The following is a 17005-nucleotide window of genomic DNA, read 5'->3' as shown; positions in this document are numbered from 1 at the left end:
TCCGTTCCTTAAAATGTTGCTATATATTGAAAAGCACACTCATACAAGCATGTCCCATTGGGAACTCACTGAATTCGACTAGAAATTTTGATTCCATTCCTGAAAATTTTTCTATATCCCGAAAAGTCCACTTATTTCTAGTGCGGCCAATTGGGAACTAACCGAATTCACCAAGTTACTGAGATACGGCTTACCAAATTTTGATAAATCTTTAAAAGTACACATATTACAAGAGCATGCTACTGCGAACTTCTGAATTCTCAAAGAAGCAGTGTTTAGGTTCGTTAAAAACGTTGCTCTATCTTGAATAACTAGCATATTACATGCGAATCCTATTGGGACCCTAATGAACTCACGATGATACTTAGATTCCCTTCCTTGAAATGTTGCTATATATTGAAAAGCACACTTATGCAAGCATGTCCCATTGGGAACTTACTGAATTCGCCTAGAAATTCTGATTCCATTCATAAAAATTTTTCTATATCCCGAACAGTCCACTTATTACTACTGCGGCCTATTGGGAACTAACTGAATTCACCAACTTACTGAGAATCGGCTCACCAAATTTTGATAAATCATTAAAAGTACACACATTACATAGCCTGCTACTGGGAACTAACGGAATTCAAAAAGAAACAGTGTTTCACTTCGTTAAAACCTTCCTCTATCTTGAATAACAAGCTTATTACATGCAAATCCTATTGGGAACCTACTGAATTCACAATGATACTTAGATTGCGTTTCTTAAAATGTTGCTATATTGAAAAGCAGACTCATACAAGCATGTCCCATTGGGAACTCACTGAATTCGCATAGAAATTTTGATTCCATTCGTGAAAATTTTTCTATATCTCGAACAGTCCACTTATTACTACTGCGGCCTATTGGGAACTAACCGAATTCACCAAGTTACTGAGATTCGGCTCCCTAAATTTTGATAAATCTTCAAAAGTACACATATTAAAAGAGCCTGCTACTGGTATCTAACAGATTTCACAAAGAAACAGTGTTTCACTTCGTTATAAAGTTGCTCTATCTTGAATAACAAGCATATTACTTGCGAATTCTATTGTGAACCTACTGAATTCACCATGATACTTAGATTCCGTTCCTTAAAATGTTGCTGTATATTGAAAAGCACACTCATACAAGCATGTCCCATTGGGAACTCACTGAATTCGCCTAGAAATTCTGAGTAAATTCATGAAAATTTTTCTATATCCCGATCTGTCCACTTATTATTACTGCCGCCTAATGGAAACTAACCGAATTCACCAAGTTACTGAGATACGGCTTACCAAATTTTGATAAATCTTTAAAAGTACACATATTACAAGAGCCTGCTACTGCGAACTTCTGAATTCTCAAAGAAACAGTGTTTAGGTTCGTTAAAAACGTTGCTCTATCTTGAATAACAAGCATATTACATGCGAATCCTATTGGGACCCTAATGAACTCAGGATGATACTTAGATTCCCTTCCTTGAAATGTTGCTATATATTGAAAAGCACACTTATGCAAGCATGTCCCATTGGGAACTTACTGAATTCGCCTAGAAATTCTGATTGCATTCATAAAAATTTTTCTATATCCCGAACAGTCCACTTATTACTACTGAGGCCTATTGGGAACTAATTGAATTCACCAACTTACTGAGTATCGGCTCACCAAATTTTGATAAATCATTAAAAGTACACACATTACATAGCCTGCTACTGGGAACTAACGGAATTCACAAAGAAACAGTGTTTCACTTCGTTAAAACATTGCTCTGTCTTGAATAACAAGCTTATTACATGCAAATCCTATTGGGAACCTACTGAATTCACAATCATACATAGATTGCGTTCCTTAAAATGTTGCTATATTGAAAAGCAGACTCATACAAGCATGTCCCATTGGGAACTCACTGAATTCGCAAAGAAATTTTGATTCCATTCGTGAAAATTTTTCTATATCCCGAACAGTCCACTTATTACTACTGCGGCCTATTGGGAACTAACCGAATTCACCAAGCTACTGAGATTCGGCTCCCCAAATTTTGATAAATCTTCAAAAGTACACATATTAAAAGAGCCTGCTACTGGTATCTAACAGATTTCATGAAGAAACAGTGTTTCACTTCGTTATAAAGTTGCTCTATCTTGAATAACAAGCATATTAGTTGCGAATTCTATTGAGAACCTACTGAATTCACCATGATACTTAGATTCCTTTCCTTAAAATGTTGCTATATATTGAAAAGCACACTCATACAAGCATGTCCCATTGGGAACTCACTGAATTCGCCTAGCAATTCTGACTAAATTCATGAAAAATTTTCTATATCCCGAACTGCTATATTACTACTGCCGCCTATTGGAAACTAACCGAATTCACAATGTTACTCAGATTTGGCTTACCATATTTTGATAAATCTTTAAAAGTACACATATTACCAGAGCCTGCTACTGGGAACTAACTGAATTCACACAGAAACAGTGTTTTAGTTCGTTAAAACGTTGCTCTACCTTGAATAACAAGCTTATTACATCCAAATCCTATTGGGAACCTAGTGAATTCACAATGATACTTACATCCTTTATTCAAATGTTGCTATATATTGAAAGGCACACTCATACAAGCATGTCCCATTGGGAACTCACTAAATTCGCATAGAAATTTTGATTCCATTCGTGAAAATTTTTCTATATCCCGAACAGTCCACTTACTATTGCGGTCTATTGGGAACTAACTGAATTCACCAAGTTACTGAGATTCGAGTCACCAAATTTTGATAAATCTTTAAATAACACATATTACAAGAGCCTGCTACTGGGAACTAACTGAATTCACAAAGAAACAGTTTTTCAGGTCGTTAAAACGTTGCTCTATCTTGAAAAACAAGCTTATTACATGCGAGTCCTATGGGGCACCTACTGAATTCACCATGATAATTAGATTCCCTTCCTTCAAATGTTGCTATATATTGAAAAGCACACTCATACAAGCATGTCCCATTGGGAACTCACTGAATTCGACTAGAAATTTTGATTCCATTCCTGAAAATTTTTCTATATCCCGAACTGTCCACTTATTTCTAGTGCGGCCTATTGGGAACTAACCGAATTCACCAAGTTACTGAGATACGGCTTACCAAATTTTGATAAATCTTTAAAAGTACACATAATACAAGAGCCTGCGACTGCGAACTTCTGAATTCTCAAAGAAACAGTGTTTAGGTTCGTTAAAAACGTTGCTCTATCTTGAATAACAAGCATATTACATGCGAATCCTAATGGGACCCTAATGAACTCACGATGATACTTAGATTCCCTTCCTTGAAATGTTGCTATATATTGAAAAGCACACTTATGCAAGCATGTCCCATTGGGAACTTACTGAATTCGCCTAGAAATTCTGATTCCATTCATAAAAATTTTTCTATATCCCGAACAGTCCACTTATTACTACTGCGGCCTATTGGGAACTAAATGAATTCACCAACTTACTGAGAATCGGCTCACCAAATTTTGATAAATCATTAAAAGTACACACATTGCAAGAGCCTGCTACTGGGAACTAACGGAATTCACAAAGAAACAGTGTTTCTCTTCGTTATAAAGTTGCTCTATCTTGAATAACAAGCATATTACTTGCGAATTCTATTGTGAACCTACTGAATTCACCATGATACTTAGATTCCGTTCCTTAAAATGTTGCTGTATATTGAAAAGCACACTCATACAAGCATGTCCCTTTGGGAACTCACTGAATTCGCCTAGAAATTCTGAGTAAATTCATGAAAATTTTTCTATATCCCGATCTGTCCACTTATTACTACTGCCGCCTAATGGAAACTAACCGAATTCACCAAGTTACTGAGATACGGCTTACCAAACTTTGATAAATCTTTAAAAGTACACATATTGCAAGAGCATGCTACTGCGAACTTCTGAATTCTCAAAGAAACAGTGTTTAGGTTCGTTAAAAACGTTGCTTTATCTTGAATAACAAGCATATTACATGCGAATCCTATTGGGACCCTAATGAACTCACGATGATACTTAGATTCCCTTCCTTGAAATGTTGCTATATATTGAAAAGCACACTTATGCAAGCATGTCCCATTGGGAACTTACTGAATTCGCCTAGAAATTATGATTCCATTCATAAAATTTTTTTTATATCCTGAACAGTCCACTTATTACTACTGAGGCCTATTGGGAACTAACCGAATTCACCAAGTTACTGAGATTCGGCTCAACAAATGTTGATAAATCTCCAAAAGTACACATATTAAAAGAGCCTGCTACTGGTATCTAACAGATTTCATGAAGAAACAGTGTTTCACTTCGTTATAAAGTTGCTCTATCTTGAATATCAAGAATATTAGTTGTGAATTCTATTGAGAACCTACTGAATTCACCATGATACTTAGATTCCGTTCCTTAAAATGTTGCTATATATTGAAAAGCACACTCATACAAGCATGTCCCATTGGGAACTCACTGTATTCGCCTAGAAATTCTGACTAAATTCTTGAAAATTTTTGTATATCCCGAACTGTCCACTTATTACTACTGCCGCCTATTGGAAACTAACCGAATTCACAAAGTTACTCAGATTCGGCTTACCAAATTTTGATAAATCTTTAAAAGTACACATATTACCAGAGCCTGCTACTGGGAACTAACTGAATTCACACAGAAACAGTGTTTCAGTTCGTTAAAACGTTGCTCTACCTTGAATAACAAGCTTATTACATCTGAATCCTATTGGGAACCTAGTGAATTCACAATGATACTTACATCCTTTCTTTAAATGTTGCTATATATTGAAAGGCACACTCATACAAGCATGTCCCATTGGGAACTCACTGAATTAGACTTGAAATTTTGATTCCATTCGTGAAAATTTTTCTATATCCCGAACAGTCCACTTACTATTGCGGTCTATTGGGAACTAACTGAATTCACCAAGTTACTGAGATTCGAGTCACCAAATTTTGATAAATCTTTAAATAACACATATTACAAGAGCCTGCTACTGGGAACTAACTGAATTCACAAAGAAACAGTTTTTCAGGTCGTTAAAACGTTGCTCTATCTTGAAAAACAAGCTTATTACATGCGAGTCCTATGGGGCACCTACTGAATTCACCATGATAATTAGATTCCGTTCCTTAAAATGTTGCTATATATTGAAAAGCACACTCATACAAGCATGTCCCATTGGGAACTCACTGAATTCGACTAGAAATTTTGATTCCATTCGTGAAAATTTTTGTATATCCCGAACTGTCCACTTATTTCTAGTGCGGCCTCTTGGGAACTAACCGAATTCACCAAGTTACTGAGATACGGCTTACCAAATTTTGATAAATCTTTAAAAGTACACATAATACAAGAGCCTGCTACTGCGAACTTCTGAATTCTCAGAGAAACAGTGTTTAGGTTCGTTAAAAACGTTGCTCTATCTTGAATAACAAGCATATTACATGCGAATCCTATTGGGACCCTAATGAACTCACGATGATACTTAGATTCCCTTCCTTGAAATGTTGCTATATATTGAAAAGCACACTTATGCAAGCATGTCCCATTGGGAACTTACTGAATTCGCCTAGAAATTCTGATTGCATTCATAAAAATTTTTCTATATCCCGAACAGTCCACTTATAACTACTGCGGCCTATTGGGAACTAAATGAATTCACCAACTTACTGAGAATCGGCTCACCAAATTTTGATAAATCATTAAAAGTACACACATTGCAAGAGCCTGCTACTGGGAACTAACGGAATTCACAAAGAAACAGTGTTTCACTTCATTAAAACGTTGCTCTATCTTGAATAACATGCTTATTACATGCAAATCCTATTGGGAACCTACTGAATTCACAATGATACTTAGATTGCGTTCCTTAAAATGTTGCTATATTGAAAAGCAGACTCATACAAGCATGTCCCATTGGGAACTCACTGAATTCGCATAGAAATTTTGATTCCATTCGTGAAAATTTTTCTATATTCCAAACAGTCCACTTATTACTACTGCGGCCTATTGGGAACTAACCGAATTCACCAAGTTACTGAGATTCGGCTCACCAAATTTTCATAAATCTTTAAAAGTACACACATTACAAGAGCCTGCTACTGGTAACTAACTGAGTTCACAAAGAAACAGTGTTTCACAGTCATACAAGCATGTCCCATCATGTCTGTGTACCTAGTTCTATAAGAGAAGACATAATCTGCAACCTTGGAGTCCCTGTCATCAGAGGCTCTTTCTGCTGTAAAGAGGAAGCAGGAAAGCTTGTGGTATTAGTGATCAAAAATAGATCAGGACCTTCTGTCCTATTATTAACGGAAGTCTCTGTCTAAACCAAGATCATTCTCAGAATCAAAGAAAAAATAAAGAAAAAACTGCTGACAACAATCTTTCCCATGACCCAGATGCCCATCAGCTTAGAGCCAAGTTTGTAGCAGGGGGCAAGTCCAGGTGCACATCTTCTTGGAGTCCGCCGCACGCAAGCAGGGGGCTTAACCGCGTGTGGTGCGAACCCTGGAACCGGCTCCCACTCAGGCGTCATGTCTGCCCCGGAGCTCGGTTATCTCTGCTGTAGGAGCGGCAGTTCCTCTTTTTTTATTTTTTAAAAGCACCAAATTGAGATCTGCTTGAACCTGGGCAATGGAATCTGTAAAGCATCGGAATATAATTGGGAAGATCATTAGTACAACAACAAGTAGTAAAATCCCAACTCCAATAAAAATAAAATATTGTGTCTAATCGATTGGATTTAATGATTTAACTCCATTCGCAAAGGATCTTGCCAATCCAGAGAGGTCCACTGCATCTACATGTTGCTTATTCATTTTTGTGATTAAGGACGTCAATTCTTGAATATTATAAGAAATGTTATCATCATCGCATATGTCTAGCAAATATGTTTTGGTCCTTTCTCATTTTTCTGTAGCATTATAAGGTAAAGGAGTCACACAAATAAAATCATAATTAGCGTGACAGCGTGTGGCCATCCTAGTCTTAATGTTTGTAACATCTCGTCCTAATTCTAATACTACCTCTTCTAGGGCATTTAATCTAGTTTCTAATTTCAAATCTATAATCTTCTGTTCTGATAATGTAAGGGTAACATTCTTATGGAGATCATTAACAAAAGTGGCAATCTGCATTTCCTTAACCAAAGCAGTAGTAGAAACAGCAAAAGAAGTAACAATAGCTATCAAAGCGGTTATACCTAGAATTAAGGCTGTTACAAATCTTTTTGCCCTAATCAAACCCGTAGCATACATAATAGTCTGGATGGCAGAATCATCAAACCATGGCTCATCTCCCAAGTCTACCGGTAACAAAACATAAGGAGGTATCCTGACAATCAATATAACAGATCCCGATACAGTGGAATCAATGCAATTAATCAGCTTGCATGATGTACACTTAATACTAAAAATAGATTCAACCTTATCTATGCTAATCAATTGTGGCAATCCTTCTAATATTGCATAGGGATAGGTAACACAAGCAGAAACTGAAACAGCATCATAATCAGCAGCTCCTGTTTTCTTCAGCAAAAGTTTCTCACTAGAAGCAACCAGTCGGAACAGTTCTGGATGTTCTATCAGTGGTTTGTTCTGTCTATCAGGGAGGTTTCTGTGGAGTGGCTCCCAGAACCATGTCGGTTCTACCCACCCCGCATCATACCATCTTTTGATCAGTTTTCCAACTGGAGGCACATAGTTCCCATAAGGTTTTGAGTTGGAGGAGAGATAATTGCTCTGATCTTTATCAGGTGAGGACATGGAGAAGTCCCAGAGAAGTCTAGCAGCGCCTAAGGGAGAGAATCTTACCCCATTGTCAGGGAAGGCACATGGAAGCCAGCGCGGGAAAGCATTCTCATCTCCCTCCCAAAGGGCGTCCTTTTTAAATGCTGTTTTGTAATGGGGGTAGCGCGGCGGAAGATTCTTTACTGTGGTATAATATTGTCTTTTTTCTTCTTTATCGCTCACGGTGGTCATTCACAGTTCCCACATACGCCGCCCATTGCCCTTTCATCTGGTTCGATATTGTCCAAGGTGGGGGTATCTCTGTTAAACACCCTTTTTCCCACTTGAAAACAGCCCACTGGCACCGAAGGGGAGAAAGAGAAGCAAATTGGCAGAGAATCGGACTTTCCCTCAAAATCTACATAACCCGAGCTGTTCTTTAGAAGGTGAAAGTCAGGCGATCCCCCTATCACTAATGTTTGATTGGTTAAAACCTTGATGTGATCCGACACCTCCCACCCTACAGGATGTAATATGGGTGGCTTTGGTAAGTAAGCCCAAAACTTTCCCCTAAAGCGGTGGGCGCACTCATGACTGTAAGCATAGCCACAAACAGCAAGGTTGTCGTTTCCGGGGCATGTGTAGCCTTCAATACTTCCTTTGCCTGAGCTGTCAGGGTTTTAAGCTGTGTCCACGTCGGCGTCTGGCGTGATTTTGTTTTTGGCTCTAGGCGAGTCGCCTTGATCTTTTTGGCCAGGTTCCGCATTATCTGGCGGTTCGGCCTCTTTCGGCGTGGGTGACGGATGTCCGTTTCCTTTGCCTGGCCTGATGAGTCTGTCTGGGACCCAAATTGGTGATTCGGCATCCTGTGGGAAAACACAAGCATAGCCTCGTCCAGAGGCAATTAGCACATCTGGCCCCTTCCATAGGCCAGTTAATTGGTCTTTCCATCTGACCAGGGGTTTAGGAGCACTCTCTTTCTCCGCCCAATGTCTTTCGGTGGCTGTAAGCCCCTGGTTATCTGTATTTACATGATTCAAAACGAATAGGGAATGGCTAAGCAATTGATGGGGAGTTGTATACTTACCTGTTGACCTTAACTTTTGAATCTGTGCTTTAATATTCTAATGTATACGTTCCACAATGCCTTGCCCTTGTGGGTTGTATGGAATTCCTGTGACATGGGCTATGTTCCACTGTTGATAAAAATGCTCTAAGGTTTTTGGCACATAGGCAGGTGCATTGTCAGTCTTTATTTTCTTCGGGATACCCATGTAAGAGAAACTCTGCACCAGGTGTTGTATTACATCTTTCACTGCCTCTCCCGTTCTGGCAGAGGCAAACACCATGTGTGAGTAGGTGTCCACTGTGACATGGACATAACTCAATTTTCCAAACTCTGATATGTGAGTCACATCCATTTGCCATAAAATGTGAGGTTTTAATCCTCGTGGATTAACTCCCATCTTTAATGTATGTCCCCAATCTGGACAATGAGGACAAGATTTAATTATTTTTCTTGCCTGTTCACGAGGAACTTGAAAATGATATCTAAGTGTAGTAGCATTTTGATGATGTAGATCATGACTCTTTTAGCTGTCTCTACAGCCTGTATGATTTTTGTTAGTGAATCTGTTAAAGCATTTCCTTGGGCTATAGGACCTGGAAGCCCCGAGTGGCCCCTCACGTGCCCTATAAAATATTTATTCTGTCTCTGTTGAATAGATTCTTGTAACTGTTTTAATTTGAGATAAATCTTGGTTCTCGGCGACAGGACTATCGACTCTATTTCCGGAAACAAGTTAAATATATATTTGGAGTCTGTGTAAAGGTTGAAAGCCTGTTTTACTTCTGTAAAAGCTATTAAGACTGTTTTAATTTCAGCCTGTTGAGCTGAATATCTTGAATTCTTCTTAATAATGGAGTCCCTATTTTGTATACACACCACTGATCGTCCATTTGAGGACCCATCAGTGATTATATTGATTCTATCTTCTAATGGAGTTTTAGAATATCCTCTAGGGAAAATCACCTCATTTTCTAATACAAAAGTTAAAACTGGGTCCTGAGGTAAATGGAAAATTATTTTCCCTGTAAAGCCAATTAAGGATATGATCCATTCATCATTTTTTGTAATAATTGTTCTAGTTGAGCTTTATTATATGGGATGACAATAATATACACATCTCTTCTAAATAATTCCTTAGACCTGTGTCTTCCCTTGATAATCAATTGAGTGCATAGGGTATCATAAGAAACCAAAACTTTATGTAAAATATGAGGTAAATGAATCCATTCCAATATCCCATTCTGCCACAGGCAGGCTGGGGGGTATAATTAGTTTTTAGAATGTACAAGGACCACTCTTCAGCAGGATCCAAGCGTTGGACCCTTGTTAGAGTCAATTTTTCATTTACTTTGTTTAATGCCTCACAGGCCTCAATAGTCAATTGTCTGGTAGATATGGGGTTAGGATCTCCATTAAGTATCTCAAATAATGGTTTTAACTCTCCGGTAGTTATTTTCAAGTAGGGTCTGATCCAATTAATATTACCCAAAAGCTTTTGAAAATCATTTAACGTTCTTAGTCTATCATGTCTTATCTGTAATTTCTGATATGTTATATTATTATCTCTAATATTGGTACCTAAATACTTCAAATTATCATATTTCTGAATTTTCTCCTCAGAGACAATCAAGCCAAATTCCTCCAAAGCATTTACAAGGTCAAATAATTGTTGGTCCACTAAGGCCCTCTGAGTGTGGGCTATCAATATATCATCCATATAATGAATCATATATGAATTTTTACATTTTTTCTTGACGGAAGAAATGGCCTGATCCACAAATTTTTGACATAATGTGGGACTATTTTTTATCCCCTGGGGGAGTACTTTTCATTGATATCGTTGATAGGGTCGTTGGTAATTTGAAGAAGAACACTAAAGGCAAATCTCTTACAATCTTTAGGATGTAACTTTATATTAAAGAAACAATCTTGTAGATCTATAATTATTACCTCCCAGTTCTTGGGGACTGCCACCGGGGATGGCAGTCCAGGCTGGAGGGCCCCCATGTCATGTATGGTGCTATTAATTGCCCTTAGGTCTTGTAGTAATCTCCATTTACCTGATTTCTTCTTTATAACAAACACCGGAGTGTTCCATGGGCTATTGGTTTCCTCTATGTGTCCTAGCCTCAATTGTTCCTGGACTAATTCCTGTAAAGCCTGTAATTTTTCTTCTTTTAGGGGCCATTGATTGAGCCATACAGGCTGCTCAGATCTCCACGATATTTGATCTGCGAACAGGTTGTCCTCAATGGCCCCCATCAAAAAACCTGTTCTGTTGTGACCAATTTTACCTCCAAGTCTTTCATAATGTCTCTTCCCAAGGGGGGTAAATGGTAATGTCGGTATGACATAAGACTGTATGTTACCTGTCTTGTTCTCATGTTCCCAAATCAGAGGCTCACTGCTTCTGGCTATTCCTGAGGCCATGTCTAAGCCCTGTAGGGAATTCTCTGTTTGATGGATGGCCCAATGAGAAGGCCAGTCTTTTCCTGAAATGCATGTCTAATCTGCCCCTGTGTCAAGAAGGCCTACAAACTTTCTACCATTAAGATAAATAGTGAGCATTGGCCTGCTTTCCTTGATTTCTTTGACCCAATGTATGTGGTCAGTAGATCCAAACTCTCCCAGTCCTCTTTCTGACTGGAGCACTGGATTGGGCAGCTTTAAATATGGCAAGAGTAATATCTGGGCGATACGCTCTCCTTGGTGTATGATGACTGTATGTTTGGTTGTTTTAACCATAATTTTTATTTCCCCTTGATAATCTGTATCTATGACTCCTGGAAGGACCTCTAGGCCCTTCTTATACTTGGAACTTCTTCCTATAAAGAGCCCTGTAACTCCGTCAGGTAGAGTTCCCCTTACTGCTGTAGGGACTAAAACCGTCCCTTCTTCCATAGAAATGATGATATCGAACTTGGAAGAGAGATCTAAACCCGCGCTTCCAGGTGTAGCTCAGGAAGGTCATGAATAGTGAATGGAATGGCATCGGGGTTTAACTCCGAGGTTTGACCTTTATTTTTCTCTCTTTGTATGGGGCTGAGAGGCTGCCCCTCATCTAGTTTTTTGTTTCTTCTTCCTTTTTATCTGTAATCAAATTTCTATCCTTGTCATACTTTGATCTACACTCACTTTTCCAATGCCTGCCCTTCTTTTAGCGCGGGCACAGGCCAGGAGGGGGGCGTTTGCCCTCCCCTTGACCTCTTTTGTAATCTTTTATTAAATGTCCCACTTCTCCACATGAGTAACAAGTGGGGCCAGAGTTGTCCCTAGCATTGTTTCCTCCATATGTTTATTTAACAAAGGCTGAGTATTTCTGTCCTCTCATGGCAGCAGCATAGTCCATCCCCTGTACCACTGTAGGAGAGGCATCTATGCAGGCCTTGACATAGTCCTGTATACTTCCCGTTTTTCTCACTGATCTTATAAGATCCTGGCATAGTGAATTAGCATTTTCCCATGCCAATTGCTTTAAGAGCATTTTAGCCCCTTCTCCTGGGGGCATCATTCTGTGGATAGCTTCCTCCAGTCTAGAGACAAAGGTCTCATAAGATTCCTCATTTCCTTGTTTTATTCCTGCCAAGACAGTCTTTTTTGACCCAGGAGGCGGGATTGCTCTCCAGGCCAAAACAGCGTTGGTAGTAACCTCTTTTAGGATAAACTTGGGTATTTTTACCTGAGAAGCAGGGGCAACAAATGCTCCTGTCCCCAGCATCATCTCTAAAGTTACCTCGGGCCCCCTTTTTCCTGAGGATTTTTGTACAGTTTCTTTGCTCTTGTCTTCATATTCTGTCCTCCAGAGGATATAATCCCCCGGGGAGAGAGTTGCTTTGGCAGTCTGGTGCCAGTCATGCGGAGTTAACCATTGGCTGGCCACCATGTCCACTATCTGTATAGTGTAGGGCGCCGAAGGCCCCATGGTTCGTATTGCAGCTTGTAATTCCTTTAATGTTTTTAGGGGTAATGGTTCTCATGTGGGGGAATCTTCATCATCACTGTCTCCTGTATAGACCACTGGGAAAACGAAGAAAGTGTCACCTTGCTCCCTAGCTTGAGCCATGGCCCCTGCGAAACCCACTGGAGGTAGTAGTTTTCTATGAGCGGCTGGTATTGGGCGTGCTTTAGGTCCCTTGGATCCCTTTTTCACTGTAAAGACCAGATCATCATCATGGTGATATCTAGCTGCCTCCTCTTCTAGATCATCCCAATCCCCTGGGGAGAGGTCATCGTCATCATCCAATCCCAAGAGGTTCATCTTTGAGGGGGTCTTTCTTAACAAGGGGTTTATTAGTTCCATAAGTCTTTTCCCTGACTTCCTTAACCTTAACTTCAGTAACATCATCATAAGGCAAATCATACACTGGTTCCTCAACATCCTTCTCTGATTGTGCCTCAGCTGATAACAAGATCAAATCCGACTGTTCTGCCAAGATTTCCCTCATCTGTAACCATATGGGATATTCCTGTTTAGGAATGGTTTCTTCTCCATGCTTAACGGTGTATCTTCTCATTTCTCTACCTACTTTCTTCTAATCTTCTAGATTAAAATCTCCCTTTTCTGGGAACCAGGGGGAAACCTTCATGAGGAATTGATAAAATTCCACAACACTACTTTCCTTGACTTTGAGGCCTCTTTCTGCTAAGAGACTCTGTAATACTGAGACAAAATTTTTTGTCCCTTTGAGCCCGTTCCTCCCATAATGAGTGACTCAGCCTCACCTACCTCTTCTCCATAGGCGGGACTGCAGTTCCCTTCGGTGAGTCCGTTCCGCTCCTGTAGTGATTCCAGTTCTAAAGCAAGAGGACATAAGAAAAACAGGAAAAGCACAAGAAGACAACAGCATGCACGTGTCCGGGGGTCCCTGTTCGGGCGCCAGCAGCCGCGGTCGGCAATCTTGGAGGTTCCAAGGATCCGCGGGGGGGCACCTGTTGAGGACACGCGTGGAGCGGAGACAGGATGGCGAACAGAGACACAGACACAGAGAGAGTGTGGTCAGCTGTTGTAACTTTACTGAGAGAGCATCAGACATTTATACACAATTTTCATTGTATAACAATCTTGGACCATGGCCAAGGACATTGGATTTTTCTGTAAAAAGGTATAGCTTGCTTTTTTTTTAGACGAGCCGCAGTCAGCCAGCCCAGTCTAATTCTCCGTTTGTCACATCAAGGAGGAAGTTTCGGGGGACCGCATGTCTGGCATATCTTACGCCATCATGTCTGTGTACCTAGTTCTATTGCTCTAGTTAACCCTTTGATTCCATCTTTGTTAGTCCTGTAGATGTACATCTAAGGCTTGGGGCAATAATATTGTATGTCCGATCCCTGTCTAAAGTATCTGATGATCTGTGACCTTACCTCCCATTTCTCTTCTTCTGAGAGCACACACCAAGGTGGACGGGCTCTTGTCAATCTTTCTGACCAAGGCAGTGACAAATACCTGACCCTATATCCATCCTTAGTAACCCACCTATCAAAATTCAAATCATATTCTCCAGTATATGGTAATGGAGCATCCGTTGGTCGATGCACATATGGTCCCCTGTAAGTACCTGGTTGTCACCACCTGTTTCTATACTCTGTAAAATTTTCATAGCCGACCCAAATCTCAAGGAATCATACTCAACAGTTCTACCAACACCCTAATAGAAGAAGCATCACTATCCTTATAAGTATAATTCTTTGTTAAATCTTTGATTTCCTTATCTATAAGAGAAGACATAATCTGCAACCTTGGAGTCCCTGTCATCAGAGGCTCTGTCTGCTGTAAAGAGGAAGCAGGAAAGCTTGTGGTATTAGTGATCAAAAATAGATCAGGACCTTCTGTCCTATTATTAAAGGAAGTCTCTGTCTTACCAAGATCATTCTCAGAATCAAACAAAGAAAAAATAAATAAAAACTGCTGACAACAATCTTTCCTATGACCCAGTTGCCCATCAGCCCAGAGCCAAGTTTGTAGCAGGGGGCAAGTCCAGGTGCACATCTTCTTAGAGTATACAACATGCAATCAGGGGGCTTAACCACGTGTGGTGCGAACCCTCAAACTGGCTCCCAGTCAGTAGTCATGTCTGCCCCGGAGCTCCGTTAACTCTGCTGTAGGCGCGGCACACTGAGAACTCACTGAATTCGCCTAGATTTTGAATACATTCGTGAAAATTTTTCTATATCCCGAACAGTCTACTTATTACTAATGTGGCCTATTGGGAACTAAACGAATTCACAAAGTTACTGAGATTCGGCTCACCAAATGTTGATAAATCTATAAAGGTACACATATTACAAGAGCCTGCTACTGGGAACTAACTGAATTCACAAACAAACAGTGTTTCAGTTTGTTAAAACGTTGCTCTATCTTGATTAACAAGCTTATTACATGCGAATCCTATTGGGAACCTACTGAATTAACCATGATACATAGATTCCGTTCCTTAAAATGTTGCTATATATTGAAAAGCACACTAATACAAGCATGTCCCATTGGGAACTCACTGAATTCGCCTAGAAATTTTGATTCCATTCGTGAAAATTTTTCTATATCCCGAAGAGTCCACTTACTACTACTGCGGCTTATTGGGATCTAACTACATTCAAAAAGTTACTGAGATTCGGCTCACCAAATTTTGATAAATCTTTTAAAGTACACATAATACAAGAGCCTGCTACTGGGAACTAACTGAATTCACAAAGAAACAGTGTTTCAATTCGTTAAAACTTTGCTCTATCTTGAATAACAAGCTTATTACATGCGAATCCTATTGGGAACCTACTGAATTCACCATGATACTTAGATTCCGTTCCTTAAAATGTTGCTATATATTGAAAAGCACACTCATACAAGCATGTCCCATTGGGAACTCACTGAATTCGCCTAGAAATTTTGATTCCATTCGTAAAATTTTTCTATATCCTGTACAGACCACTTATTACTACTGTGGCCTATTGGGAACTAACAGAATTCACAATGTTACTCAGATTCGGCTCAGGAAATTTTGATAAATCTTTAAAAGTACACATATTACAAGAGCCTGCTACTGGGAACTAACTGAATTCACAAAGAAACAGTGTTTCAGTTCGTTAAAACGTTGCTCTATCTTGAATAACAAGCTTATCACATGCGAAGTTTTTGGGAACTTACTGAATTCACCATGATACGCAGATTGCGTTCCTCAAAATGTTGCTATATATTGAAAAGCACATTCATACAAGCATATCCCATTGGTAACTCACTGAATTCGCCTAGAAATATTGATTCAATTCGTGAAAATTTTACTATATCCCGAAGAGTCCACTTATTACTACTGTGCCTTTTGGTAACTAAGGGAACTCACAAAGTTCCTGAGATTCGGGTCAACAAATATTGATAAATCTTTAAAAGTTCACATATTACAAGAGCCTGCTACTGGGAACTAACTGAATTCACAAAGAAACAGTATTTCAGTTCGTTAAAACCTTGCTCCATTTTGAATAACAAGCTTATTACATGCGAAATCTATTGGGAATCTCCTGAATTCACCATAATACTTAGATTCCGTTCCTTAAAATGTTCCTATATATTGAAAAGCACACTCATACAATCATGTCCCATTGGGAACTCACTGAATTCGCCTAGAAATTTTGTTTCCATTCGTGAAAATTTTTCTATATCCCGAAGAGTCCACTTATTACTACTGCGGCTTATGGGATCTAAATACATTCAAAAAGTTACTGAGATTCGGCTCACCAAATTTTGATAAATCTTTAAAAGTACACAATTACAAGAGCCTGCTACTGGGAACTAACTGAATTCACAAAGAAACAGTGTTTCAATTCGTTAAAACGTTGCTCTATCTTGAATAACAAGCTTATTACATGCGAATCCATTTGGGAACCTACTGAATTCACCATGACACTAAGATTCCGTTCCGTATAATGTTGCTATATATTGAAAAACACACTCATACAAGCATGTCCCAATGGGAAATCCCTGAATTCGCCTAGAAATTTTGATTCCATTCATGAAAATTTTTCTATATCCCGAAGAGTCCACTTATTACTACTGCGTCTTATTGGGATCTAACTGCATTTATCAAGTTACTGAGATTCGGCTCACCGAATTTTGATAAATCTTTAAAAGTACACATATTACAAGAGCCTGCTACTGGGAACTAACTGAATTCACAAAGAAC

The 17005-nt window shown here is 39.3% G+C and overlaps 1 protein-coding gene and 1 pseudogene across 1 annotated transcript; both read right to left on the bottom strand.

Annotated features, from left to right (window-relative positions):
- Positions 1 to 6946: 6946 nt before the first annotated feature.
- On the bottom strand, positions 6947 to 8633 carry LOC134479511 (uncharacterized; annotated as a pseudogene).
- Positions 8634 to 12132: 3499 nt separating this feature from the next.
- LOC120099696 (endogenous retrovirus group K member 5 Gag polyprotein-like) lies at positions 12133 to 12792 on the bottom strand. Its single transcript, XM_039100765.2, has one exon. It carries the CDS (start codon positions 12757 to 12759, stop codon positions 12133 to 12135), a length of 627 nt encoding a protein of 208 aa, XP_038956693.1. The 5' UTR covers positions 12760 to 12792.
- Between the last annotated feature and the right edge of the window lie 4213 nt (positions 12793 to 17005).

Source organism: Rattus norvegicus, chromosome 6, assembly GCF_036323735.1.
Source record: "Rattus norvegicus strain BN/NHsdMcwi chromosome 6, GRCr8, whole genome shotgun sequence".
Classification (NCBI taxonomy): Eukaryota; Metazoa; Chordata; class Mammalia; order Rodentia; family Muridae; genus Rattus; species Rattus norvegicus.
This window is presented reverse-complemented; position numbering and strand designations above follow the sequence as displayed.